The sequence below is a fragment of the Lepidochelys kempii genome, chromosome 2, assembly GCF_965140265.1.
Source record: "Lepidochelys kempii isolate rLepKem1 chromosome 2, rLepKem1.hap2, whole genome shotgun sequence".
Taxonomy (NCBI): domain Eukaryota; kingdom Metazoa; phylum Chordata; order Testudines; family Cheloniidae; genus Lepidochelys; species Lepidochelys kempii.
The window spans coordinates 68,631,847-68,657,649 of NC_133257.1; the positions used below are offsets into that span (position 1 = coordinate 68,631,847).

General features: G+C 40.7%; 1 protein-coding gene across 3 annotated transcripts in view; it reads right to left on the reverse strand.

Annotated features, from left to right (window-relative positions):
* Window positions 1–25,803, reverse strand: part of TGS1 (trimethylguanosine synthase 1) — a 49,558-nt gene that overhangs the window by 13,207 nt on the left and 10,548 nt on the right. For 2 of the 3 annotated variants that reach the window (XM_073331138.1, XM_073331141.1), the window contains 9 exons: window positions 23,989–24,865; window positions 21,442–21,562; window positions 20,599–20,685; window positions 19,585–19,759; window positions 16,631–16,976; window positions 15,157–15,339; window positions 13,972–14,115; window positions 11,742–11,960; window positions 9,716–9,792 (listed from right to left, as the gene is read on the reverse strand). In XM_073331138.1, coding sequence (XP_073187239.1) covers window positions 9,716–9,792; window positions 11,742–11,960; window positions 13,972–14,115; window positions 15,157–15,339; window positions 16,631–16,976; window positions 19,585–19,759; window positions 20,599–20,685; window positions 21,442–21,562; window positions 23,989–24,865 — 2,229 coding nt within the window. Of the gene's footprint in view, window positions 1–9,715; window positions 9,793–11,727; window positions 11,961–13,971; window positions 14,116–15,156; window positions 15,340–16,630; window positions 16,977–19,584; window positions 19,760–20,598; window positions 20,686–21,441; window positions 21,563–23,988; window positions 24,866–25,803 lie in introns of all 3 variants that reach the window. The other variant, XM_073331140.1, reaches the window with a different exon arrangement.

The window sequence follows — 25,803 nt, forward strand, 5'->3', positions numbered from 1 at the left end:
TTGGGGTGGAGTGGGCTGGGAGGCTGCTGCAGGGAGTGGGGCATCGCTGCAGGGGTGGGGGTGCAGGGCCAGTGGACCACAGCTGCTCCAGCCGGCTGGGGACTGCGGATGATCTGGCTACCCCGGGACTGCTGTCGGGGGCTGCTAGAGCAGTGGCTGGTGTGGCTGTGCCCTGGGATCAGCCAAACTGGCCCCTGCAAAAGTCATGGAGGTCTTGGAAAGTCATGGACTTCCACAACCTCCAGGACAAAACACGGAGCCCTAGGCATAATTACTCCACCTCAATGAGAGACGGAAGCGATCAGTGGGAAAGCATCTCCTGTCGACACAGCGCGGTGTGGATGCCGCTTTAAGTCCACTTACGTTGCTCAGAGGGGTGGCTTTTTCACACATCAACTTAAGCAGTAGTGTAGACAAGCCCCAAATTTAAGGCAAAAGAGTTTTACCAGTAAGGCCTACTCAGCACACGAAGGCAGTCCCATCGACACTAGACTCTAAGAGTTTGGGGTTATTTTATTAAACACACAGCTAGTATAGAAAAGGAAAGTGTCTGTTTTACCTCAATGTAGCTGGTCAAGATGAATCCTAGAAATGAGCCTGGAGTTCAACCTGACCAGCTAGAGCAAAATAAACTTACCACTTGCTTTATCTGTACTAGGATTTTCCAGCAACACGGCTATCTAGTTGTAAAAAGAAAAATACCCCTTTCCCCCCGTGTAGACATAGGAAAAGTTGCACCATGGTTACACCTGGTTTGTATTGGTTTAGGCTGCATTGGTAAGTTTACAGGTGTAAGCTATATAGGTTTAAAACCGGATACATCAGAAAAAGTATATTTGCCCAGGGGTTTGCACCTTTAACTAAATCAAATTTAACTAAAATCAGCTTAGTTCAATCAGTGCAATTTGTCTGTAGACAAGGCCCAAACACTTGACTATATAGACTGGGGGAAAAGTGTATCAGCTCTTCCCTAAGGTTGACTATAGACACATAAAATGCTTTTGAAGGTGTAGTACACTGTCTAAACTAGGGGGTACGGCCCAGATTTTTAGAAGTATTTAGGCGCTGTGGCACTTAGTGTTGCAACTCCTAAATGATTTAGGAGCCTAACTTCCATTCTGAAAAGAAATTTTGGCACCTAAATGCCTAAATTATTATTATAAAATAATATGAGAGCAACCAAATTAAAACCACACCTTTTTCTGACTCTGGAAAACACAAATCTTAAGAAAAAGTCTGTAAAGAATTTGTACGAATCAAACTTAGCTTTTTAAAGTTTTCTTTGCAAACCTAGAAGGTCAGAATCTAGTCACCCAATATTGTTTAAAATGTCCAAATCAGAGTTTCCCCAACAAACTATTTGTTTTCCCCATCTTTATTCTCCTCAAAAGTAACATTTGACCATGGGCAGTGGGTATCGTAGGCAGGGCCCATAGCACTGTTGCCCAGCACACCATGACTAGGACCTTGCCCCCTGTCCGCCCAGTGCTGGGGGCCGCGGTGGGGGTGCTCTGGGCTCCTGTGACACAGGGAAGGGCAGAAGAGAGGGGCAGATGGGGAGGGGCGGGGCATTGGGCACAAGGGGAGGGGCTGGGGGCTAGCCTCCCCCAACAGTCGAGTCACTAGCTGCCCATGCATTTCATCTTATTTCATTAATCTGCCTCTTTCAGCCTCCAGATGTTTTAATACTCTACAGTCTTGTGCATGGCTAACACAGCAGACAGTGTCAACGTGTGACAGTGCTAGGGCACTGAAGAACTGACCACTCTCATTCATCAAATGAGCGATCCTATGCGAAGATTCCCTTTGAGCTTTTTTTGTACTTCCTCTCCCGCTTCTTGTTTCATGCTGTGATACTGCTTATATTGGAAGTTTCTGCCTGCCATCTACTAGGGCAGTAGGCTCCAAATAGCCATCTAGGGTAAGGACGTTTACTACATTGGCCAGCACACGGAGAAGATTTGATAAGGAGTATTAATTCTACGTGCATATATGGAAGATAACCTTCCCAAATGGTAAGAGAGAGAAGTGAAGCATTTTCCATTTCTACAAATATAATGTCAAACATCTGTTCTTGCATTTTTCTCCTTTTTCTTTTTTGAACAGCAACAAGATTATGAAAGATTATCAAGGGATACAGTAGTATATATACACTAGTGCTTCCTAATTACAGATGTCACACAAATGGCCTTGATAGAATTCAATTTTTAAAAATAATTGACACACTATTTTCAGCTTTTATTGTTATCAATTTTAAATTTTCACAGTTGTGGGAAATTATGGGAGGGCAGACAATCAGGATAAGAATAATTTTAGAACAACAGATGTTGAGGTTCAAAAAGCTGAAGCTTTATAACGTAAAACACAAATTGTATATGTTGACATGATGATGACAAAGTAAACAGCCTTACATTAAACTAGCTTCTCAAGCAGCATTTTTCTTACATTGCCTAAATTTTGATTATCAACAGAAATATCTCTTCATCAGTTTGTATGTGTACAGTGAAATCGATGTTCATAGATATTTACCAGTAAAAACCTAATCCTTCCAAGCCTTCACATAAAACAAGCACTAAATTAAAGATTAATGGCAGACTAAATTTAAAAATGATTAAAAAGAAACACTTTATGCTGCACACTGTGAATTCCACACAGAATGAACATCACAGGTTGCAGAGCCAGATATTGTAGGTGGAACCAAAAAGGGGATGAATAGTTATATGGCCAACAACGTCTGTAATTGCTCATCGTAATATAGAGGTAATAAAACCTTATAATTCAGGGTGCAACTGACCTCCATTGGGATCATTTAGGAATTGCCCTGCCGTGTACAACATAGCACAAATTGGCTTGGTACATTATGGATTTTTCCACCCCCCCAGTTAAAAAATAAAATTAGAAATTGGCCGCTCCTGTAGGCAAGATACCAGACTTGAAGGACCAATGGCCTGATCCTGTATGACAAATCTCATTAGAAGTTCTCTGGGGGATGGGATTGCCTATTCTACTTCTTTTGCTTTTTTGTGTTTTGCCACCTTGTACACTCCAGCACTAAACAAACGTAATGTTATTTAAGTAATAGTGAGGGGAAGAAGGAATGAAAACTAAAAACCAATTTGTTTGTCTTCTTATATCCTGAACAAAACATTCTAAAAACCCTGCTGTTTATAAACTGGGATGGGCACAATTTTTCCGGAATAATCCTTCTGCATTAGTACTTACTCTGATGATGTATGGAATATGGGTGACCATTTATATTATTGAGTATCAGGGGATAGCTGTGTTAGTCTGTATCCACAAAAACAACAAGGAGTCCGGTGGCACCTTAAAGACTAACAGATTTATTTGAGCATAAGCTTTTGTGGGTAAAATCCTCACTTCTTCAGATGCATGGAGTGAAAGTTACAGATGCAGACATAAATATACTGACACATGAAGAGAACGGAGTTACCTCACAAGTGGAGAACCAGTGTTGACAGGGCCAATTCGATCAGGCTGGATGTAGTCCACTCCCAACAATAGATGAGGAGGTGTCAATTCCAGAAGAGGCAAAGCTGCTTCTGTAATGAGCCAGCCACTCCCAGTCGCTATTCAAGCCCAAATTAATGGTGTTAAATTTGCAAATGAATTTTAGTTCTGCTGTTTCTCTTTGAAGTCTGTTTCTGAAACAGTAAGCTATCTGAGACAGTAAACTATCTAAACTCCTACACGCCACAGGGGGCTACAACAGTGGTACCCTCAACTCACCTAACAATATTGTTAATCTATCCAACCACACACTTAGCCCAGCGGAAGAGTCTGTCCCATCTCGGGGACTCTCTTTCTGCGCCACCACCCCCACAAACATGATACAATTCTGCGGTGATCTGGAAGCCTACTTTCGTCGTCTCCAATTTAAGGAATATTTTCAACACACCACTGACCAATGCACTGACCCACAGGAACCCTCCTACCAACACTACAAGAAGAATTCAGCGTGGACTCCTCTGCACGGTCGAAATGACAGACTGGACTTCTACATAGAGTGCTTTTGCAGACGTGTACAGGCTGAAATTGTGAACAGCCAGCACCATTTGCCTCATAACCTCAGCCGTACAGAACGCAACGCCATCCACAGCCTCAGAAACAACTCTGATATTATAATAAAAAGGGCTGACAAAGGAAGTGCTGTAGTCATCATGAACAGGTCGGATTATGAACAGGAGGCTGCTAGGCAACTCTTCAACACCACATTCTACAGGCCACAATCCTCTGACCCCACGGAGGAGTACCAAAAGAAACTACACCATCTGCTCAAGAAACTCCCTGCTACAGCACGGGAACAAAGCTACACGGATACAGCCCTAGAGCCCTGACCAGGGGTATTTTATCTGCTACCCAAGATCCATAAACCTGGAAACTCTGGATGGCCCATCATTTCAGGCATCGGCACTCTTACAGCAGGATTATCTAACTATTTGGACTCTCTTCTCAAACCCTACGCTACCAGCACACTTAGCTATCTTCAAGACACCACCAATTTTCTGAGGAAACTACAATGCATTGGTGATCTTTCTGAAAACACCATCCTGGCCACCATGAATGTAGAAGCTCCTTATACCAATATTCCACATGAGGATGGACTATAAGCTGTCAAGAACGGTATCCCTGATGAGGCCACGGCACACCTGGTGGCTGAGCTTTGTGACTTTGTCCTCACCCACAACCATTTCAGATTTCGGGACAACTTACACCTTCACGTCAGTGGCACTGCTATGGGTACCCGCATGGCCCCACAGTATGCCAACATCTTTATGGCGGACTTAGAGCAACGCTTCCTCAGCTCTTGTCCCCTAGCGCCCCTCCTCTACTTCCGCTCCATTAATGACATCTTCATCATATGGACTCACGGGAAGGAGGCCCTTGAAGAATTCCACCTAGATTTCAACAATTTCCATCCCACCATCAACCTCAGCCTAGACCAATCCACACAAGAGATCCACTTCCTGGACACTACAGTGCAAACAAGTGATGGTCACATAACCACCACCCTATACCGGAAACCTACTGACCGCTATACTTACCTACATGCTTCCAACTTCCATCCAGGATACCTCACACCATCCATTGTCTACAGCCAACCTCTAAGATACAACCGCATTTGCTCCAATCCCTCAGAGAGAGACGAAACACCTACAAGATCTTTATCAAGCATTCTTAAACTACAATACCCACCTGGGGAAGTGAGAAAAGATTGACAGAGCAAGACGGGTACCCAGAAATCACCTACTACAGGACAGGCCCCACAAGGAAAATAACAGAACACTACTGGCCATCACGTACAGTCCCCAGCTAAAACCTCTCCAGCACATTATCAACTATCTACAACTTATCCCTCACTCTCATAGACCTTGAGAGACAGGCCAGTCCTCGCTTACAGACAGCCCCCCAACCTGAAGCAAATACTCACCAGCAACTACACACCACAGAATCACTAACCCAGGAACCAATCCCTGTAGCAAACCTTTTTGCCTACTCTGTCCCCATATCTACTCTAGTGACACCATCAGAGGACCCAACCACATCAGCCACACCATCAGAGGCTCATTCACCTGCATGTCTACTAATGTTATATATGCCATCATGTGCCAACAATGCCCCCCTGCCAGGTACACTGACCAAACCGGACAGTCCCTACATAAAAGAATAAATGGTCACAAATTGGACATCAGGAATGGTAACACACAAAAACCAGTGGGAGAACGCTTCAATCTTCCTGGACGTTCTATAACAGATTCGAAAGTAGCTATACTTGAACAAAAAAACTTCAGAAACAGACTTCAAAGAGAAACAGCAGAACTAGAATTCATTTGCAAATTTAATACCATTAATTTGGGCTTGAATAGGGACTGGGAGTGGCTGGCTCATTACCTCACTTGTGGTAAGAAGCTCCGCAGAAGCTTAAGCTCAAATAAATCTGTTAGTCTTTAAGGTGCCACCGGACTCCTTGTCATTTATATTATTGATACCAATATTATAAAATTGCAATGACTCTTACAAGATACGCCATGTAAGGTATCAGTGGAAAAGTTATGATTTGCTAAGTATGGTAATCTTGTTTATATGTATGTATCATCTTTGTACCATGAGTTATAAATACATGTAATATACCTGCATCTCAAACCTGTGCTGTGTTTCTGGGTGACACCCTCAGACAAACTGGCATCAGCACTATCTAGCCCGTTTGATGGCCCATCAAGGGTAATCCAGGTGTATTAATGAACCCATTGAGAGAAGCCAGGGGCTATGCCTTTGAGTCAGCAGGACATGTCTGTGGACAGGGGACTCCCAAGAACTTTTCCATGCCCATGTGCTGTGAGCTTGTGTTTGGGACAGAGGATATATCCTTTGCCATGTGGCTTGTACAAAAAGGCAGTTGCATCACCTCCATTTTGTCTTCCATCCTGCTTCTCTGATTGCTTTGACCATTTAACAACTCTCTTCTTGTTCTTTTCTAATAAGCCTTTGTTTTAGATACTAAAGGATTGGCTGGCAGAGTGGTATTCTGGGTAAGATCCAAACTAGTATTGATCTGGTAATGTGGCTGGCCCTCTGGGGATCGGAAGAACATTTTGTGTAGTTTTAAATACAGTTTAGAATAGAGTTTTAAATAACTTCTCACTTTGCTGGACCTATTTGCTGACTGGAAGTCAGAAACTGGAATGCAATAAAGGGGGCTGTGTAATTTCTTTTTGTCAGCTTCTTGATAACCAGTGTGGGAGATCAGGAGCACAGTCTGTGACTGATTGGTGAATCTAACTACAGTGTTAACCACCAGCTTTAGGAGAATCTACTCTCCTTTTTGCAGCCTGACCTTTTTCAGTGTGGGCTACCCTAGGCACCTTGGGTCACACTTACCAAACACCTTTTCACATTACAGACAGAGCTGGTAGTGATGCTTATTGATGAGGGAGCCTAACACTATATGATTCCATTTTCAACTGCTCATAAAACTCTGCCAAAGATTAATTTTTCAGGCAGAAGTTTTCCGTGCTTGCTCTTTGCCTCAAGGTGAAGATTTTAGTTTAAAGTTTCAGCTCAAATGGTTCAGCCACCATGCATCATAATAGTATATGAGGATGTAGTTAAAAATTGTCTGTTCTACAGCAGGCATGCCTCATTCAGTGCACAGGATGGACAGTGAATTAGACAAAGTTCTAAGCAGAGTATGGACGTTCTCTTGTAGTTAAGGCAGTACAGTGAGACAGAAGAGGGCTGGATTCTTTTCCTGACTCTGCCCAAGACTTCTATTATGATTCATAGATTTCGTGACCAGAAGGAATCATTGTGATCACCTAGTCTGAGCTGGGTAACACAAGCTACAGGATTTCCACAAAACAATTCTTGGTCCTGCTTTGAACAGGGAGTTGGACTAGATGACCTCCTGAGGTCCCTTCCAACCCTGATATTCTATGATACACATATCTTTTAGTAAAACATCCAATCTTGAATTAAAATTTCCAGTGATGGAGAACTAACTTGACAAGATCTAACTTGACAAAAATCTCTCTTTGATGAAATTACACGTTTGGTTGATAAAGGTTATTGCATTGATGTAATAAACTTCTGTAAGTCATTTGACTTGGTACAGCACTAAACTTAAATTCAGAAACTAGAATGCTACAATATCAATATGGCACATATTAAATTGGTTAAAAATTGATTAACATCTCAAAATGTAGCTAAACTGGGAATTATCATAAAGCGGGTATTTTTTTAGTGGGGTCCTACAGGGATTGGTTCTTGGTGCAACACTACTTAACATCTGTATAAGTGATTTGGAAGAAAACAAAACCACTGATAGTTTGCAGATGACACAAAAGATTGCAGGAATGGTAAATAATGAACAGGACATGTCACTAATACTCAGCAATCTGAATCACTTGCTAAATTGGGTTCAAGCAAACAACATGCATTCAGTAGGGCCAAATGTTAGGTCTATATCAAGACAAAAAGAATGCAGGCCATATGTACAAGATAGAGGACTTTATCCTGTGAAACAGTGATTAAAGACGACTTGGGGGTCATGGTGGATAATCAGCTGAATATGAACTCCCAGTGTGATGTTATGACCAAAAGGGCTAAAGTGAACCTGGGACGTGTAAACAGGGGAATATGGAGTAGAAGTAAAGACATTATATTACCTCTGTATTTGGCACTGGTATAACCACTATTGAAATAGTGTGTCCACACCTGGTGTCCACAATTCAAGAAGGATGCTGAAAAACTGGAGAGGTTTCAGAGAAGAGCCACAAGAATGATTAAAGGATTGGAAAACACGCTTTATAGTGATATACTAAATAGATTGAGATCCTTGAGTCTAACAAAGAAAAAGAAGGTTAAAGGATGACTTGGCCAATCTACAAGTATCTAAATGGGGAACAGAAATTTGATACCAATGGGCTGTTCAATCTAGCAGACAAAGATATAAAAGATCCAATGGCTGAAAGCTGAAGCTAGACAAAATCAACCTGGAAATAAGGTGCACATTTTTAATAGTGATGATAATCAACCACTGGAAAGATTTACCAAGGACTGTGGTGGATTCTCCATCACTGGAGATTTTAAAATCAAGACTGGATATTTTTCTAGTTCAACCACAGCTACTGGACTTGAAACAGGAATTTATTCACGACGGTTCTATGGCCTGTGTTATGCAAGTGGTCAGGCTAGATCACAGTGGTCCCTTCTGGCCTTATACTACAAATTCTGTATAGATTAACGCATACTGTAAGGAGAGGAAATTAAGTCAATCACTTGGAAGAGATACAGTGCAGAACATTCACTATACCTATTTACCAAATGTTATTAGTATATCCCAACCAAAAGGGATTATTTAGCTTCTACTAATACTGACAATAACTGTTCCACTTTACAGGTTTCAGAGTAACAGCCGTGTTAGTCTGTATTCGCAAAAAGAAAAGGAGTACTTGTGGCACCTTAGAGACTAACCAATTTATTTGAGCATAAACTTTCATGAGCTACAGCTCACTTCATAATGGCCAATGAATTTCACATTGCACATGACATAATTTAATAATGAAAATTCCTGTAGTAAGTGTATGCTGGTAGAACAAGTATTTTGTTTATATGATCTTTCATATCTCTGGATCATCTAGTAATTTATGTTCATGGGCTGCCTATATGTGAACAAGCAATTGCATAGGTAACTAATGTCAGCTCTGCTTCTAGCAGCACACTGATATTCTAGAGCCCAAAACATGTTTACTTTGTACATTACCTAAGACACTACTCAAGTTGGTATTCCAGGATGTATAATGATTTTCTTCAGCTTTCTTTATGTACTGAAAATCTGAATACTGAGCTTTATTATTCAACAACTCTCCTCAAGTCCAGCGCTAGTTAAAGACACATGCTATAACTGGATTGATTGATATGAAGAAGTATTAGTTACACACCCTGACAGAAGCATATAGGAGTTTGGAGGAGAGCGGCACACAAAATTGAGAGAGTAACGTACTGTTGTTCTAGAATGCAGTAAGGAAAAACAAACTGACATGAGTTATTCACTATCCAGTTTCCCGATATGTTGTAAAGGTAAAAGTTATTAACTATAGGCCTGTACTACAACAACTGATTCATTTGAATAAGGTTACAAAAATCAATTTATATCAGCAAAGTTGCTTCTGAAAGCTGCTTGTGAATGATAACTTACCTGGTCAATGTCAGCATTGCGTGGCAGGAAATACACAATGTTGTTTGTGATCTTCTGGGACAGCCTGAAAATTTCAAATGTAGAGACCAATAAAGGAAAAAATAAAAGCTTCACATGGGTTCATTTGCTATGTTAGAATATCCCCAATCTAGTGATTAGAGACATTACATTCTTCTAATTAGTCTATTGGCGCTACGTATTAGATACTCTTTTGAAATGTCAGACCTAGCACTACCAAAATGGATAAACTCCTCACATTCCATAAATTTGCCCAGATGTTATGAAGTGTTTCATGTGTCAGTGTTTCACTAAAATGGTTTCTTAAAATGAAAATAGTACCTGTTAAAACTGTCGCACATTTTTCGTTTGCTGGCTATTTTCTATCCCATATCATGGCTTGATCCTTCTAATTACTCACGCATATATAAAAGATTAATTTAAAGTTATACACACACACACTCAATATAAAGTTACCAAGAGGCCACCAGGATGCCACAAAATATCAGTACAGAAATGATCCAGTAACAATAAGACTGCTTTGTGCTATTGATTGGTTTCCTAGGATACAGTCATCTGCTATGTTTTAGACAGTCTGGAAAAAGATTCTAAATAAATAGGATGTACTTTTCATAAAACAATAAGAAAATAGGTAACTAACTCTGAAACACAGCCCATGTGTTTTTGTAGGTAATTTTTTGAGTTAGGGAAAGTTGTCTGGTTACATCAATTTATATTTTGATATGAAATATTTTAATACACTGGAAAGGAGCTCAGGAGTACTCGATGAATGTTTTATAAATAATTTATAAATGGGGAAATGCTAGTAGAAATTCTAGCTTTTAAAACGGAATTTATCTGTTTTACACTTTTAAAACAGGTTATTTTTTTCAATTTTGAACAAAATATCTTAAGAATAGATGTATAGTTTATTTATATTTAATTAAAGATTGCCTGTATTTTTAAAAATCTGATACAAATCATATCACCTAATAAACATGCAGATAGGTAATTAGGGCACTATGTTTGTTTGGGGGCTTTTTACTATAATTTAGAAAGCTGATGTATTTCTATAGCCCGCAGATGGGTCTTATCACATGCTTTATGCATTGCTGCCTACATGAAAAAAAGTTTTCTTGTTTGCCAAAAAGCCGGATATCAAAACAAAGCAAAATACTAAGAATATCTTGGTTTTATTATCAGCATGACAAATGCCATTAACAGTGATGCACTGATTTAAAGACCTACCACAGTCTCATTAATTTTTTTGAAATAGAAGTCTGCTTTTCAGACAACTTTGCCTACTCTCACCCACTTGTTTTTTTTTTATTTTTAATAATTAAGTACAGTTGCATGAGAAAAAGGCAACAGTTGCTTAAGAGTCTTCATATGTTCCTGCTGCTTACTCCTCATTTGAATCCGTAAGACCAAATCCTCTATTACAGAAGGAGAAAAAATCTGCCCATAATCCTCTGGTTGCAACACCGCAACTGATTAATGTGAAGAAGATCATGTCACTTAAGATCATGGCCTCAAGGAAAAAAACAGAGGCAAGGAACATATGAAAAATCCAAAGCAACAAGATCATGTTTTCAAACAAATATACTTCATTTTTTTTTTAACTGAAAGAAGAAAAAGATCAAAAGCGACATCAACAACTATTTTTGATCATTTTTGGAGACACGTGTTCTACATCCACTGCACATTGATCTTGAACCTAGGTGCTCCTGAGCATTAACCTCAGCTCTAACACTACTCTCTGCATGGGCAAGTCACCAAGGACCAAGTTTTGTAAGTGTGTCCACTAATTCTGAGCACCTCAGTTTTGGGTATCCAACCTCACACATCTAAGGCCTGATTTTCAAGAGTGCTGTGCACCTGCAATTCTAAATCAAGTTCAAAGGAGCCCAAACTATCAACAGAACAAGACAGAGCCAAAGAATCCTGCATTGTTTTATCCTGCTAAAAGAAGTGAAGCTCTTGTTAATGTGTGAGAGCTATTGCTGTGAACATACGACTTTCAAAGGATATCCATCAGGCGATATCATTGTTCTAACATCAAAGATTTCTGCCGTGGCGTAGTCAGGACCCCCCCACGGGGGGCTGAGGAACACAACATCTGCTTTTATATGAGAAGCCAGCAGCATGAAGTCTCCACATATGAAGTCTATCTGATCGGCTACTCCATACACTTCTGCATTATTGCAGGCAAGACTGATCTTAACAGGGTCAATATCGATCGCAATCACTGAAAATAAGGTGAAAGGAAAAAGAATTAACACTATGAAACACACAAGCTGACAGATGTCCATATTGCTTGCCAAAACAAGATGTTCCTTTGGTTAAGGTGCTATATTGTAGTTCTCAGGTGCAGAACACATTTATAAACCCACTAATTTTGTGTTCCCAATCGTGACTTCTATAAATATGTATACCTTTTGGCATATACCAACAGCCAATTATCTCAATCTTGTTGCTGAAGCACACCAAACTATTTCCTCAGAGGGGCAAATTCTTACCCTCCAACACTGCAAAGCGGAGGTTCCCAGACACTGCAGAAACAGTAGAGTTTCACACTGTACGAAGGAGGGAAAGCAGGTGAGATTTGGGAAAGCTGGCTGTGGTTGTATATACCCAAAACATGCTGTGAAGCACAGTTCTGCAATGGCTTCCTGTGCGTTCCTGACCTGGGGTATTTGGAACTGTGCATCTGCTACTATGTTGATCCACCAACTCAACACTGGGCTGGAGCCCTGGTAGGTAATGCATTCTGGGAGGGCAAAGACTCCTTTCCTTGACACCAGCAAAACCCGCTAGGATACATGGCTCAAACTACTTGGCTGGCAGCTGATCTTACCCCAAGAATAAATGAAAGACAGGCTGCAAGAGATGACACTAATCAGTAACTCTTCTGAAAAGTAAACTGAAACTGTGTGCTCCTGATATAGTATAAACATTTACACAAAACTCAGCCACAAAATATAAAGAAAAAAACTAAGTTTAGATTAAAAGAATTGTTACAGAAATAACTGAACGTGAGCTGCCAGATTTAGCATAGATCACATCACCTTCCCTCCCCAGAAAATATTCAGCACTAGAATATGAATCTGCTTCACACCCATGAATGTTTAGTGACAGATGCCATGGAGCAGAATATTGAGTATTATATGTTTTCACTGAAGAAGTTGCTTTCACTTCATTAGTGCAGTAGCAATAGATTAGCAATGTAAAAATATGCTAATTTTAGATTAATATTACTTTGCAGCAACTGGCTCAGCTGCACCAGCATGTGCTCCTATTACTGGCAGTATTTTATACTCCATATGTAATGTGCTTATGAGTGGCATACAAATTGCATACTGCACAGTTGTCATGGAAACAAGAAGTTGTAAGCTGCTCTCCTGACACATACACTGCTGATTAGCTTAACTTTCTGGGCCTCATCAGAATCAGATCAACTGAATAAAAAAAACCTAAAAGATTCTTGGGGACTGTGGAATTATTAAACCTGATAAATGATTTCTTGAGAAAAACTATTCTTGTGAACATATCTTATACACTGTTTTTCTTAACTTGTTAGAGTGAAGAGCATTTTCCTCCCAAATTCTTTTCAGCTCCTTTTGGCTAGGGAGGACTAGATAGCATTTTGCTCAGAGCCAGTCAACGATGCCCCTTAGTTTGTCATAGGCATTGTCCCAGGAAGTCTGTTACAAGATGGAGCTAACTTCCGGAGCAAATTCCTTAGATTCTGCATCACTCTGATGTGGGAGACTGGAAATTTTGCAGCAGCTTCATTCAAATAAAAAATGGAGGGTCGTCATTAATTTGTATTATTCATTTTAATTTTAATCAGTATTGTAGCCCCTGTGTTATTTGTTTTTATATTAAATTATCCCAGCCGAATCCCTACAGAGCTATGGGAGTCTACTTGGGATTGGGATATACACATCATACAGGTTAGCTATTTTACTAGAACACGTGATAAATAAAATAACTTTGAATAATGCAACAAGTGATCATCTTTGGCTAAAATAAACTGATTAAAATATGCCCGGCAGAAATACAAGAGCAGCCCTGTTTTTTTCAAATATATAAACAATGACATGCTTATGCTGGAGTAAAAAAATTCATCAATAGTATATATCGCAGTAGAACATAATGAATAAGGTAAAACACATGCAGAAAGCCAGTATCAAGACTGCTTGCAGAGAGAACAGAGGATGGGGTGGGGAAATCACGTTATACAAACAGATTATTACCTCTTTTTGATGCCAAGGCAAACTGAATAGCATTTCCTCCAACTCCACAGAACGCATCCACTACTATATCACAGTTGAAGGACTGCCTGATGCGGCTTGCAATATGCTTAGCAATCTTCTCAGGTGTGACAGAAAACCAACCCTCTGATGGAGGCAGTGTGGGAAGGGATGGAGAGAAAATTTGTCAATTGTTTCCAAAATCAATCATTCAAAAGAACTAAACAGAGGCTGAACATTAAATTAAGCCCAGCAACTTTGGTACCATGCATTTTACTAGGGTACTATGGGGTTGATCCTGTAAGGTTCTGAATACTAATTCGATACAGTGGGTTACTTTAAGTCCAGGAGTAGTCCCACTAAAGTCAGCCTTCTCATGTAATTACAGCTAAACATGTACTTCAGTGCTAGATTGAGCCAAAAGGCTCAGCACCTTATAGGATCAAGCTCTACAAGACTGTGATGAAAAAATAATGGTTTACACTTCAGTCACAACAATGCCATTTTGTTACAAACACACACAGAATTTCTGTTAAAATTGAAACAGAGCTGAAATAAAATGGCAGAGAAGACAGAACATGGATCTTTATAACTGAAATTCCACATGCCTAATATTTCTCCTTATATTTACATGGGGACTGCTTGAAAATGGGGACTGCTTGAAATAAGATGATAAAAAAAACCACAAGAAGTTGTTTTACAATCGCTAGTCTTTCTGCAAATTTATGACTTTTTCCCTTGGAGAACCCATACTGATCTATGTAAAGCTGTATTTTAGCAACTGACTAAATTTAGAGCATTTAATATGCAAACATGACATGTAATCAACATATTTCAACATCGGAAGTTTATTTGGCCATATACAGATTACACCTTTTGCCATCTGATTTCTGAAGATCACTGCTGACACAAATTAACCAACCAGAATATGGTATAATTACAGGCAGCACAATTTTCAGAAAAGATCAGGTCTGACATATGTGGCAGATCCTCAGCAGAGATCAACATAGCTCTATTGAAATCAATGAGCTATGCTAATCTGCACCAGCTCACTATAATTTGTTCATACATTCCACACTGATGTAAATTATTATTCACTTCTGCTTTGTTGTTTCTTATCAGATGATGAAAGTGCAGGTTTAAATACCTTTATGCTGAAATGTTTGCGTGCTTCAGCTAATAACATACCTCTATCTAATTTAATCCCCTCATCAAACCGAGAAAACAGTCTGTAACGCTGTGCCCAGTATTTGGTCAGCTCAGGATCAGCAGCAATCTCAGCAGGTAAAGATGGTGGTGTGGTTCTGTTCTTTTTTTTCTTCTTGTTTTTCTTCTTTTGGGGATTTCTTCTTTCGGTTGGTTCAGCTACAACTGAAAACACCAAATTACAAAGTTAGCATCATTCCAGCAATCCCTCATTCCAAGGGTGAGGGTTGTAGTATGTAAGTAGATATACGGCAACAATTATAACACTATCTAAGCACACTGCTGGATTCCATATGGGGTCATTTGCAGGATTCTGTGGGTTGGTAACGTGAGCTAGAGACACTCATGGTTAGGTTTGTGCAGGCTGCAGTGGTTCCATACCAAATCTGCAGTACAGATATAACTAGGCCACAAACCTATTATTAAGACAGAAAGGGGAATACTGATGAAGTATCTTGTGGAAGGTTTGGATTGGCAGGGCAAAGGGAAGAGAATGAGAGCTCAGAGTGGCATTAAGAACTTGGGGTGAATTTACAGTTGGAGCACCACCCTGCCACAGTGTCAAATCCTCCTGCTCCCCAGTGTCAAGTCTACTTACCTTGGCTGCTTGGTTCCTGTACTTATTTCCCTGACTTAACTGTTAGGCTGACTGGTTAACTGGCCAAGGGGTGAACCTCAGCAGATTTACCATTCTTTTCAGCAGACGGCAAGATAGTTGACATTGCATAATTAACAACTGTTAACCAAATCAAAGGGCAATTTAGTGACCAAATATAAGCAACTGAATTATGCTTTGTATTTAAACCAGGAATCAAAGCTGATTTACACAGAAGAATTATGTAATACCAATTTTATATTAAAATAAGTAAAACTACAACCACAGAAATAATGGAATGTATATGGAATCCTCAGTAATTCTATTCCTTTGGAGTATAGTAAGTGTTAAATAAATAAATAATAATAAAAAAAGCTCATAAAATACTGGATTTTTTTTTTCTAGAAAATAAAGTAATGTTAGTATTGATACATTATATGTTCCTTGAGGCTCAGTGCAATAACATATCCAAGAATCCAAACTCTGACAGTCCAGACATTTCTTTTCTAATTGAATCAATCCCTGCTAAGGACTCTGCCTCACTACTGAAACAATGCAACTGCAATGAGGGAGTTCACTGGGAGTAAAGAAGATTGACGAACTGCTGTTCATTAAAACAAGCCCCAAAGAATCATTATTAAAAACAGTGGCAAGGTCAAAATTTATTCAGAAAAAATGCCAAAGCTATCTTCACCTGCACTGCACAAACCAAATCTCAGTTTGCAAGATTTTGACTGCAAACATTTAAGAATATAGTAAGCTTCATTAAGTAAATATAAAATGACAAATAGCTTGGTAAAGAAACCTCACAGGATAAAGTTTATAACCAATTTGCCTCCAGTTATTAAAAACTGTACGTACCTTGACTCACACTTTCTGTTTCCACTTGAAGATAATCTGGAATATCCAGAGCAACTAGCTGTCGTCCAGAATGACATTCCTGTCTTCTTGAGCTCTGAGAGATAGAGCCACTTGCTGCTGCATCTTCCTTCTCCTCTTCTTCAAGGTTATTTGTTCCAAGTTCATAACTAACAATTCTGGAAGATAGCGGGTCATGCTTTTTCGCACTGAAATTATTACTTTGTGAACTTTCCTGTTCCTCTGAGTCACTGCTTGTAGAGGAGCCCTGCACCTTATCCTGAGCAAAGGATTCCTGGGACATAGTCTCCTCCACAGGTTCACTAACCTGTCTTAGGAACTTCTCTACCTGGAATGGTCAAGTATCACAAATAATTAGATTGCACCATCATCACGATGAAACAAAGTAGTTTAAAACAGTGGCTCTCAACCTTTCCAGGCTACTGTACCCCTTTCAGAAGTCTGATTTGTCTTGTGTACCCCCAAGTTTCACCTCACTTAAAAGCTACTTGCTTACAAAAATCTGACATAAAAATACAGTGTCACAGAACACTATTAATGAAAAACTTTCTTATTTTTACCATATAATTATAAAATTAATCAACTGGAATATAAATATTGTACTTGCTTTTTGGTGTATAGAATACAGAGCAGTATAAACAAGTGATTGTCTGTATGAAATTTTAGTTTGTACTGACTTCGCTAGTGCTTTTTATGTAGCCTGTTGTAAAACTAGGTAAATATCTAGATGAGTTGATGTACCCCCTGGAAGATCTCTGCATACCCCCAAGGGTACACGTACCCCTAGTTGAGAACCACTAGTTTAAAAGTCTCTTCCACTGATATAGCAATAGTTCATATTAACGTATTATTTACCCTAAAAAAAAACAGTTGAAAATGTTAAGTTTGCACAGTTAAAAGTGAATGTGAAAACTGCTTCTTTGGGCCAATGAATCAATATATGATCAGAGTAATTCTTCAGATATTACATAATAATACAAATTTTCCTTTACAACTTTAGATACGCATTCTCTGTGTATGCAAGAGACAAAATCCATGCAATTAATTAATATAAGTAGTACAATAATCCAATTTCACAGAATTCATTACAGATGAAAATACAGTATAAAAAACTTGCTGGCACGTGTAAGCCAAATTTACAGCTTTTTAGTTAACTTGTCTCATCCTGTGAACTGCATTTAAGAAGGCTACAAAGTGCATGTAAATTAGCTCCATGTTAGCTGCCTCATCTGTTGAATTGTACCTAGGGAAGGCTGTGCGTAGTAAGAAATTCCATCAAAATAAGTTTCTTCTCTCTCTCTTCTAAAGAGAGAAATCTTCAACGTGAAATGCCCTGGTAAAAAACTACCAGAACACCTTATCTAATGTTAACAGTTGGAGCCCTGATCCTTCAAAGATCTCCACATATGGTTAACCTTAACATTACTGCTATTGTCTTTGCAAGACTGGGCTTACCGCAGCAGGAGACAGCCCCCCTCATGTAAACCTTAGGAAGTATATGGCTATTTTCAAATAGCCACATATTTCTTTCTTAATCCCACCAAAGTGGAATTTTCCCTATAATTACACTAGCCTCAGGTGCAGGGTGGGCAATACTCAGTCTTAGATCAGTGAGTTTAGTGACAAGTTTAAGGTCCAACACACCACTAACCACCAGTACTAGAAAATAAATTTTGCAATAGGAGAGTTGGAGCCCTAGAAGAGCCCGTGAGCCCTAGAAGAATGTGAGATAACAGATCTTAAAAAGGAGGTTGTTAACTAGAAAAATCACTTGTAAACAAGTTTCTCTAAATAGGTTACAAATTCCAAGGCAAAAAATCTGTTCAAATAGAGTTAAGGTTGAGATTACATTAAAGTAAGTACAGGTAAACAAACCCAACAAGAATACTGAAGTTATCAAAATAATATAACAAGGGAGAAAAAGTGATGACTAAACATCAATGGCTACAGTCTACAATAGTGAACAATCTAGTAGCTTCTGTTCAGTCTGGCTGAAACCTAAATCAATGATTTGGGTGATCACAGCAACGATATAGCAAATGTCCTGGTGATGGACAGGAGAATGGATAAACTTTTTTGGGGGTATTTTTATGTGCAATATAAAAGTTATGCTGGTGTATACAATTCACTATAGCATAGAAATATTTTTTCCTCACTGTTAATGCATGTGTTTCAAAATGCAAAACACATGCATTTAAAAATGCAGGTAATTCAGTGGTCTACAGCAGTGGTGGGCAACCCGACTGCGGGCTGCAAGACATTTTGCTGACGTTGACCGTCCGCAGGGACTGCCCCCCAGAGCTCCCAGTGGTCACAGTTCTCTGTTCCCGGCCAATGGGAGCTGTGAGAGGTGGCAGCCAGCATGTCCCTGCGGCCCCTTCGCCTGCAGGCACCGCTTCCCACAGCTCCCATTGGCCGGGAACAGAGAACCACGGCCATTGGGAGCTGGGGGTGTGCCTGCGGATGGTCAACGTCAGCAAAATATCTCGTGGCCCACAATCAGATTACCCTGATGGGCTGCGTCCGGCCCGCGGGCTGCAGGTTGCCCACCACTGGTCTATATATAGAAACATATATACACATTACTGAACAAACGAGGAATATAGAGGTAACGAAAGCTGTTTATATAAGATGGCTGTTAAGATGACATTCTTAAAAAGTGACATTCTTCAAAACAACGCAGTGAAGAGTTTTTCACTGTTTTGATATGCTTCCTGACTAGAGTGCTTTTGACTAAAGAAAGACGTGTAAGCAATAAAGAGACACAGGTTGATGCTTAATAATGTGTATTCATTTGATTTTTACTGGCCTAAACACTCCTGTTTTCACAGTTCAATAATAGTTATCAGAAAAAACACGGATACATCTACAATACCGCGGTTAGGGCGCTTTGCTATAACAGTGCTAATAAATAAACTTATAAGAAATACTTATACCTTACTCAAAGTTTTACTTTTTTGGCAAGACAACATTTCTGACTCTTCTGTGAAGAAGAGGTGTTTGTTTTTTCTCTTCACTGGTTTGCGCATGTCCAAGAACTGGGATTTGAGCTTTGCATTTTTGTCCAGATACTGGACCTTTCTGCAGCTAAAGTTTGAAATTCCCCCATATCTGCAATCAAAAAGAATGGATTAAGAACAGAAGTTTAAATATGTGGGATTCAGCTGTTATGAAATGTTTGAGAGAGACTGTCAGTTTTGACAGGCCAAACATTACCTTAAAATTACACTTTTCAGCCTAAGTACAAATTTAACTATCCAGATCTCCCCATAATATGAAAATATTTGCATATTACACAGTGTGTGTTAGTGACACCTTATCTTACAGCAGCCCCAGAGCCAAATAAAATGGATTCCATACTGGATGGATCCAAACTAGAACATCCTCCCCCAAAGTTTGTAGACCATGCCATGAGCCAATGGAAACTGTTTTATTTAATCATGAAAACACGGTCAACATCTGCATCAACAGGACAGCAGCTTTGTCCTAATATAATGAAGACGCAATAAGTTCCTATCTGGCTCCTAACTAGACACCAACTTTTAAAAACTGATTAACAATTAGAGCCCTCAGGACCAGAGAATTTAAGAGACTAATTCATATTTATAAAACCACAAGCATTTTAACAAAAAAGGAGTTATACTTTAGGATGCCATCTAATTTAAACCTTTGTTACTTGTTACCTTCACTTCAAAGCACTTTTATTATTCTCTAATTCACCTTTAACACTTTGCATCCCTCCTTTCCACTCCTACAATCACCCAAAGACAAACCTATAGTTTTATTAAGCACAAACACTAATTTTCAAAATAACTTTCAAATAACTTAACAGTCAAAAGGAACAGAGATTGCTGGTACACTTGAAAATAATAGGTATGGGCCAACTAGTGCGTAAAAGGAGCTAATTTTTGGGGGGTGGGGGAACACTGAATTTGCTTATAAGTCATTACTTTTGTCCTGTACCATGCTTGAATCCCAGAAGAGAACAGGTTTCCTCAGGATCCGCAACAGGATTTTCATCTGCATCCAGTTCATGGCTATAAAGAAACCCAGACGTCGGTTACTTTCTATAAAAAGTCACCATTTTTATTACAGTTCCTACTAAGAGAGGAAAATTCCCATTAACTCTGTCTGACTCTTATCTTCTGGGTTTTAAAGGCTACATCATGAAGAACCCAAGTATTAATGAAGTTTTAATATACACATCAGTAAGTATCACACACAGTGACCTTTCCATTTATATCCTCCAAGTCACAAGCTAGACAAGTGCAATCTGTCCATATGAATGGAGACAATAGGCTTTTTCTACCTCAAGGCATAAGCATTTCTTGTTCTTATGCTACTAGAATGACACTAACATATCAGCATCAACACCTAAACTAGTAACTACTTAATACCGTTCCCATTCCCTCTCTCACCATCCCCAAAAATAAAAAAGCAGGTTTTTATGCCAATTACAAATAAACAAGTCCATTCTCAACAGAAGGTGTACCCCATCCAATTTAGCAATCTGGTGATAAGTGTGTACATACACCTCTCATAGAGTTTGGAAGTCAGGGCTCTAAATTCTTTCCTTGGAATAAAGAAAGAGAGACCTCCAACCAACATAAAAGCTCCATGCTCTCAGATGGGAAGGTAAGGAAGTAGGAAAGCCAATTATTATTATTTGCATTGCAGGAATAGCCAACAGATCCAATCAGGGATCAGTGCCCGATTGTGCTAGGAGCCGTTCTAATACAGAGGAACACACAGAAACAGATTTTAGAAATAGAAAAAACTAATTTATTACTTGCCTCCTCTTGACTTTTGCATGTTTATATTCAGGTGGCTCTTCCTCTTCTTCGTCTTCTTTCTTATCATTGTTGTGCGATCCTCTTTTGTCATCTGAATTTGGTCTAGATGGCTCCTGTGAATCTAAAGAGGCATAAAAACAGCACTGTTTTTGTTTGTCCAATCATTTCTTCTCCAGTCTACAAAAAACTAAATATTTTGGAGGGGTTTTTTTGAAAAAGGTACACTATTATGTACTTGAGTCTGACAAACAAGTGATTACCAAACCACATGTACCCTTGCTTTTCTCCATCTTAAGTCTCAACATACCAACAGCTATGTTTCCTCTGCTGTTTTAAAGGACTTTTACATATTTGGCAACATCAATTTTAAAGACTCAAAGGTTTCCATATATGAAAAGTCTATACAGGACAATGCCCACATGGCTTCCCTGTCCTTTTTAAAAAATAACTGCAAGTTAATAAGTTAGGATTTTCATCCCATGTCTCATCTTAATGGTTGAGAGCAAGTCTGCCAGGATAGTGCAGTGACATTGGCTAAAGAACTCACAGCAACACTCAAACAACCCACTGGCAGTCCCAGGGCTGGGGGTAGCAATTTAAGGTGAATAGAGGGCATTCAGAAGGAAAGGAGAGAGAGGGGAGGCTGCTGAGAGTTGGCTCCAAGCTCCTGCCTCTGGTGTTTCTGTGAAGCTGCCAGGAGAAGGGGGAAAATCTATCCGCTATCTACACTCCTCAGCAGTGCATAATACAGGTGTTTCTCCTAACACCTCAGCCACCGCTGCTCTTGCATATTCCACCCTTCCTCTTAAGCAGAAGAAAACACAGAGCAGTACAAAAGGGTTATATGGGCTGCCTCTGAGAAGTGCAGGCAGGCAGAAGTAATGGCGGAAGAAGGAAAAGGGATACTTTCCCTACACTCCAAGACACATGAATGCTAGAAAGTTGGAATCAGCTCTCAGCATTCTGTCTCAGCTGCCAGACAATACTGCATCTTCCCAGCGATCAGCACATCCCTCTTCCAAGCTAATCCGCCCAAAACCTGCAGTGACAAGTAGCTTCACTCTCCCAATGTGATAAATCAACCCTACTTTGGTTGTAGTCCATGACAATATTACAAAATAAATTGGCATTTCCACTAGTCAGTGTTGGTCAACTATGGCTTATATCAGGGGTTGGCAAACTTTTTGGCCTAAGGGCCACATCAGGATATGGAAATTGTACGGCAGGCCATGAATGCTCACAAAATCGGGGGTCGGGGTGTGGGAGGGGGTGAGGGCTCTGGCTGGGAGTGCGGGCTCTGGGGTGGGGCCAGAAATGAGGAGTTCAGGGTGTGAGAGGGGGCTCCGGGTTGGGGGGCTGAGGGCTCTGGCGTGGGGCTGGAGGTTTGGGGTGCAGGAGGAGGCTCCAGGCTGGGACCGAGGGGTTCGGAGGGTGGGAGGGGGATCAGGGCTGGGGCAGGAGGTTTGGAGGGGGGGGGGGGGGGTCCTCAGGTGTGCAGGCTGTAGGCAGTGCTTACCACAAGCAGCTCCCGGAAGCATGTCCCGCCTCCAGCTCCGAGGTGCGGCCACGTGGCTCTGCCCTGTCCGCAGGCACCGCCCCTGCAGCTCCCATTGGCCAGGAACCACAGCCAATGGCAGCTGCAGGGGCGGTGCCTGCAAATGGGGCAGCACACAGAGCCACTTGGCCACGCCTCTGTGTATTACGTAGGAGCTGGAGGGGGGTCATGCCAGCTCTTCCCTGGGAACCACGTGGAGCGGGGTAAGCCCCTGACCCTGCTCCCTGGCTGGAGCTGAGGACCAGATTAAATGGTTTGACGGGCCGGATGTGGCCCACGGGCCATAGTTTGCCCATCTGGCTTATACAGTACCACCAACTTGATTTGTTCATAGCTAATAGTTTATAGTGCAGTAAGCAGACGGCTGCCCTGTGATATTACATACATTGAATCAAACAAATCCCAAATTTTCAGGTACAGCATTTTGGGGGCAGATATGAGAAGATGGAGTGAAGAAAGGATTGTATGTTTATTAGGACTTTCCTTCAAAATTGATCTTTCACAGGCCAGATTTATTAAAACATCTATTTCTGTTCTATTTACTCCAACCTACTGAGTGAGATATATACTAGGGGGAAGCCAATTGGTCTGTGTTTTTATAGTAAAAGTTTTGTTATATGGCATGTTGGGGAAATGGGGGGGTGCCAGTAAGCCAAAAATTTCAGTTAACTAAGAGGGTGGGAGTTCCCAGATCTGGCACCCCGAAACTCCTCCTGCACCCAAACTCCTCCCAAAGCCCGTGCCCCACACCTCCTCCTGAAATGCCAGTTTATAGAGCTTTCTGGTTTGTAAAGTGCCAGATAATACAGCTTTTCCTGTATATGGATAGTATAGCAGCTGCATAGCAGACAGACTTAAAATAAGGAAGCATTAATACTGCTATCCCACCACTTCTCTAGTGCATCCAGAGTTTTTTTTTTTTTTTTTAAAAATAAGAGATACACATCTGGAGGAATATTACCAGAATCAATATTAGCAAATCCTACACGGACCTGATTGGTTTGTGCTTTTATTTTCAGAAGATGCACTTTTCGTGGTTCCTCCACTGCATGATTCCTTCTGGCTGGAAACACAAGGGCACTGCCTTGTACTACTAGTTGAACTCAGAATTTGATGGCCATCATAAATTACTGTTAGGGTTAATTTGCTCTCCTCCACTTCCTCCAAATCCAGATTTATGTTACTAATCCCAGAGAGGATTTCATTATGGTGCTCATCACATGAGCTAGGGTTTTCTTTACAGCTGATGTTGGAGGGAGGATAAGAAGAAAGTTCTGAGTCCAGCACTTGATGAGACACAGCATCTGTACTAACACAGTCTACTTCTCCTGGCAGACCTGTTTCAAGTTTATATGCGTTGATGTCAGTGCCATCGTTATGTGGGCTGTCAACAGTCCATCCTTGACTTGCCCAGTACTGAAACTGTTCCCAGTAATACCAGTATATTTCGTTATAATGCTGCTTCCACTTTTCCTGGGTGTCAGGAGAGTTCCAAGGCTCAGAAGTAGGTGCATTCTCAGACAATTCTACTTCCATGTGCTTCTCCAGCCAACTTTGCCACAGAAGACCTTCTCCATACTCACTCCAATATTTTTCCCATTTCTCTTTCAGCTCACTGGGTAAAGCATCATTAATAGGACAATCTCTATTTTCACAGTTGTCCTCATTCAGAAGCTGGCATGTTTTTTTCTCCTCAGTTTGTTCTGTATGTAAAGCTGGATCATCTGAAAAAGACTGGTTATGGTCTTCACAATCTTCTTTCCAGGTTTCCCGCATGATCTCATTCAAGTGCTTTTGCTGCAACTTTTTCTCCTTCTTCTTCTTCTTCTTCTTCACTATCTTATTTCTCTTTCTGGAATTTTCTGATGCCTAAAAATCAAAAAGAAATAAAATGTGTTTTTAAAAAATGCCCAGAACCAAGTAACTCACAAGGGAGAATTTATTCTTTCCTCCTTGTTCGGTCTTCAGGGATATTCCTGCTTCTGCCCTCCACTCATTACTCAGAAGTATTTTTTCCCTCATGAGTAAAGCTATGAGTATGTCATGGAGGTCACAGAAGTCCACAACCTCTGTGACATTGAGCCCCTGCAGCAGCCCAGCCACTGTGGCCAGGGGGGACCCTCCGCAGCTCCCAGCTGCCACGGGCGGCGGCCTCCCCCCCAACTCCCAGCCCCGCAGGGCGACAGGGGATTCCCCCATAGCTCCCAGCCTCGGCGGGCGGTGGGGGGACCCTGCAGTTCCCAGTCACTGCAGGGAGTGGGGGATCCCTAAGCTCCCAGCCCTTCAAAGGTAGTGGAGGATCACCCCTCCCCCCACCCCTGCCCCGGCTCCCAACCCCACAGTCAGGGATCACTCCTAGCTCCCTGCCCCCGCTGCATGCAGTGGGGCAGGGTGCTGGACCCTTCTCCCTCCCCATTTTGTCATGGATATTTTTAGTGAAAGTCAGGGACAGGTCATGGCTTCCATGTTTATTGCCCGTGACTTGTCCATTACTATTATTAAAAATATCCATGACAAAATCGTAGTCTTACTCATGAGATTACTAGTATAAGATACTAAGGGAGCTTTTGGAGGAGAGCAGGGGAAGAAATGAACTCCTGCCACAGCATATAACCCTTTCATATGCTGCCCAAAACACAAGGTAAACTTGACAAAGCTATGGTGAAGGAGAAGAGACAGGGAAACAACTAACAGGAGGCAAAAGGTAATAAGATGGCCAACTTGGTGCAGGAATGCTTGTTTACATAAGCCATGAATTTGGCCAGTAGTCATTTTTAAAGGCCATCAACAGAGATCAAGAAATTGTT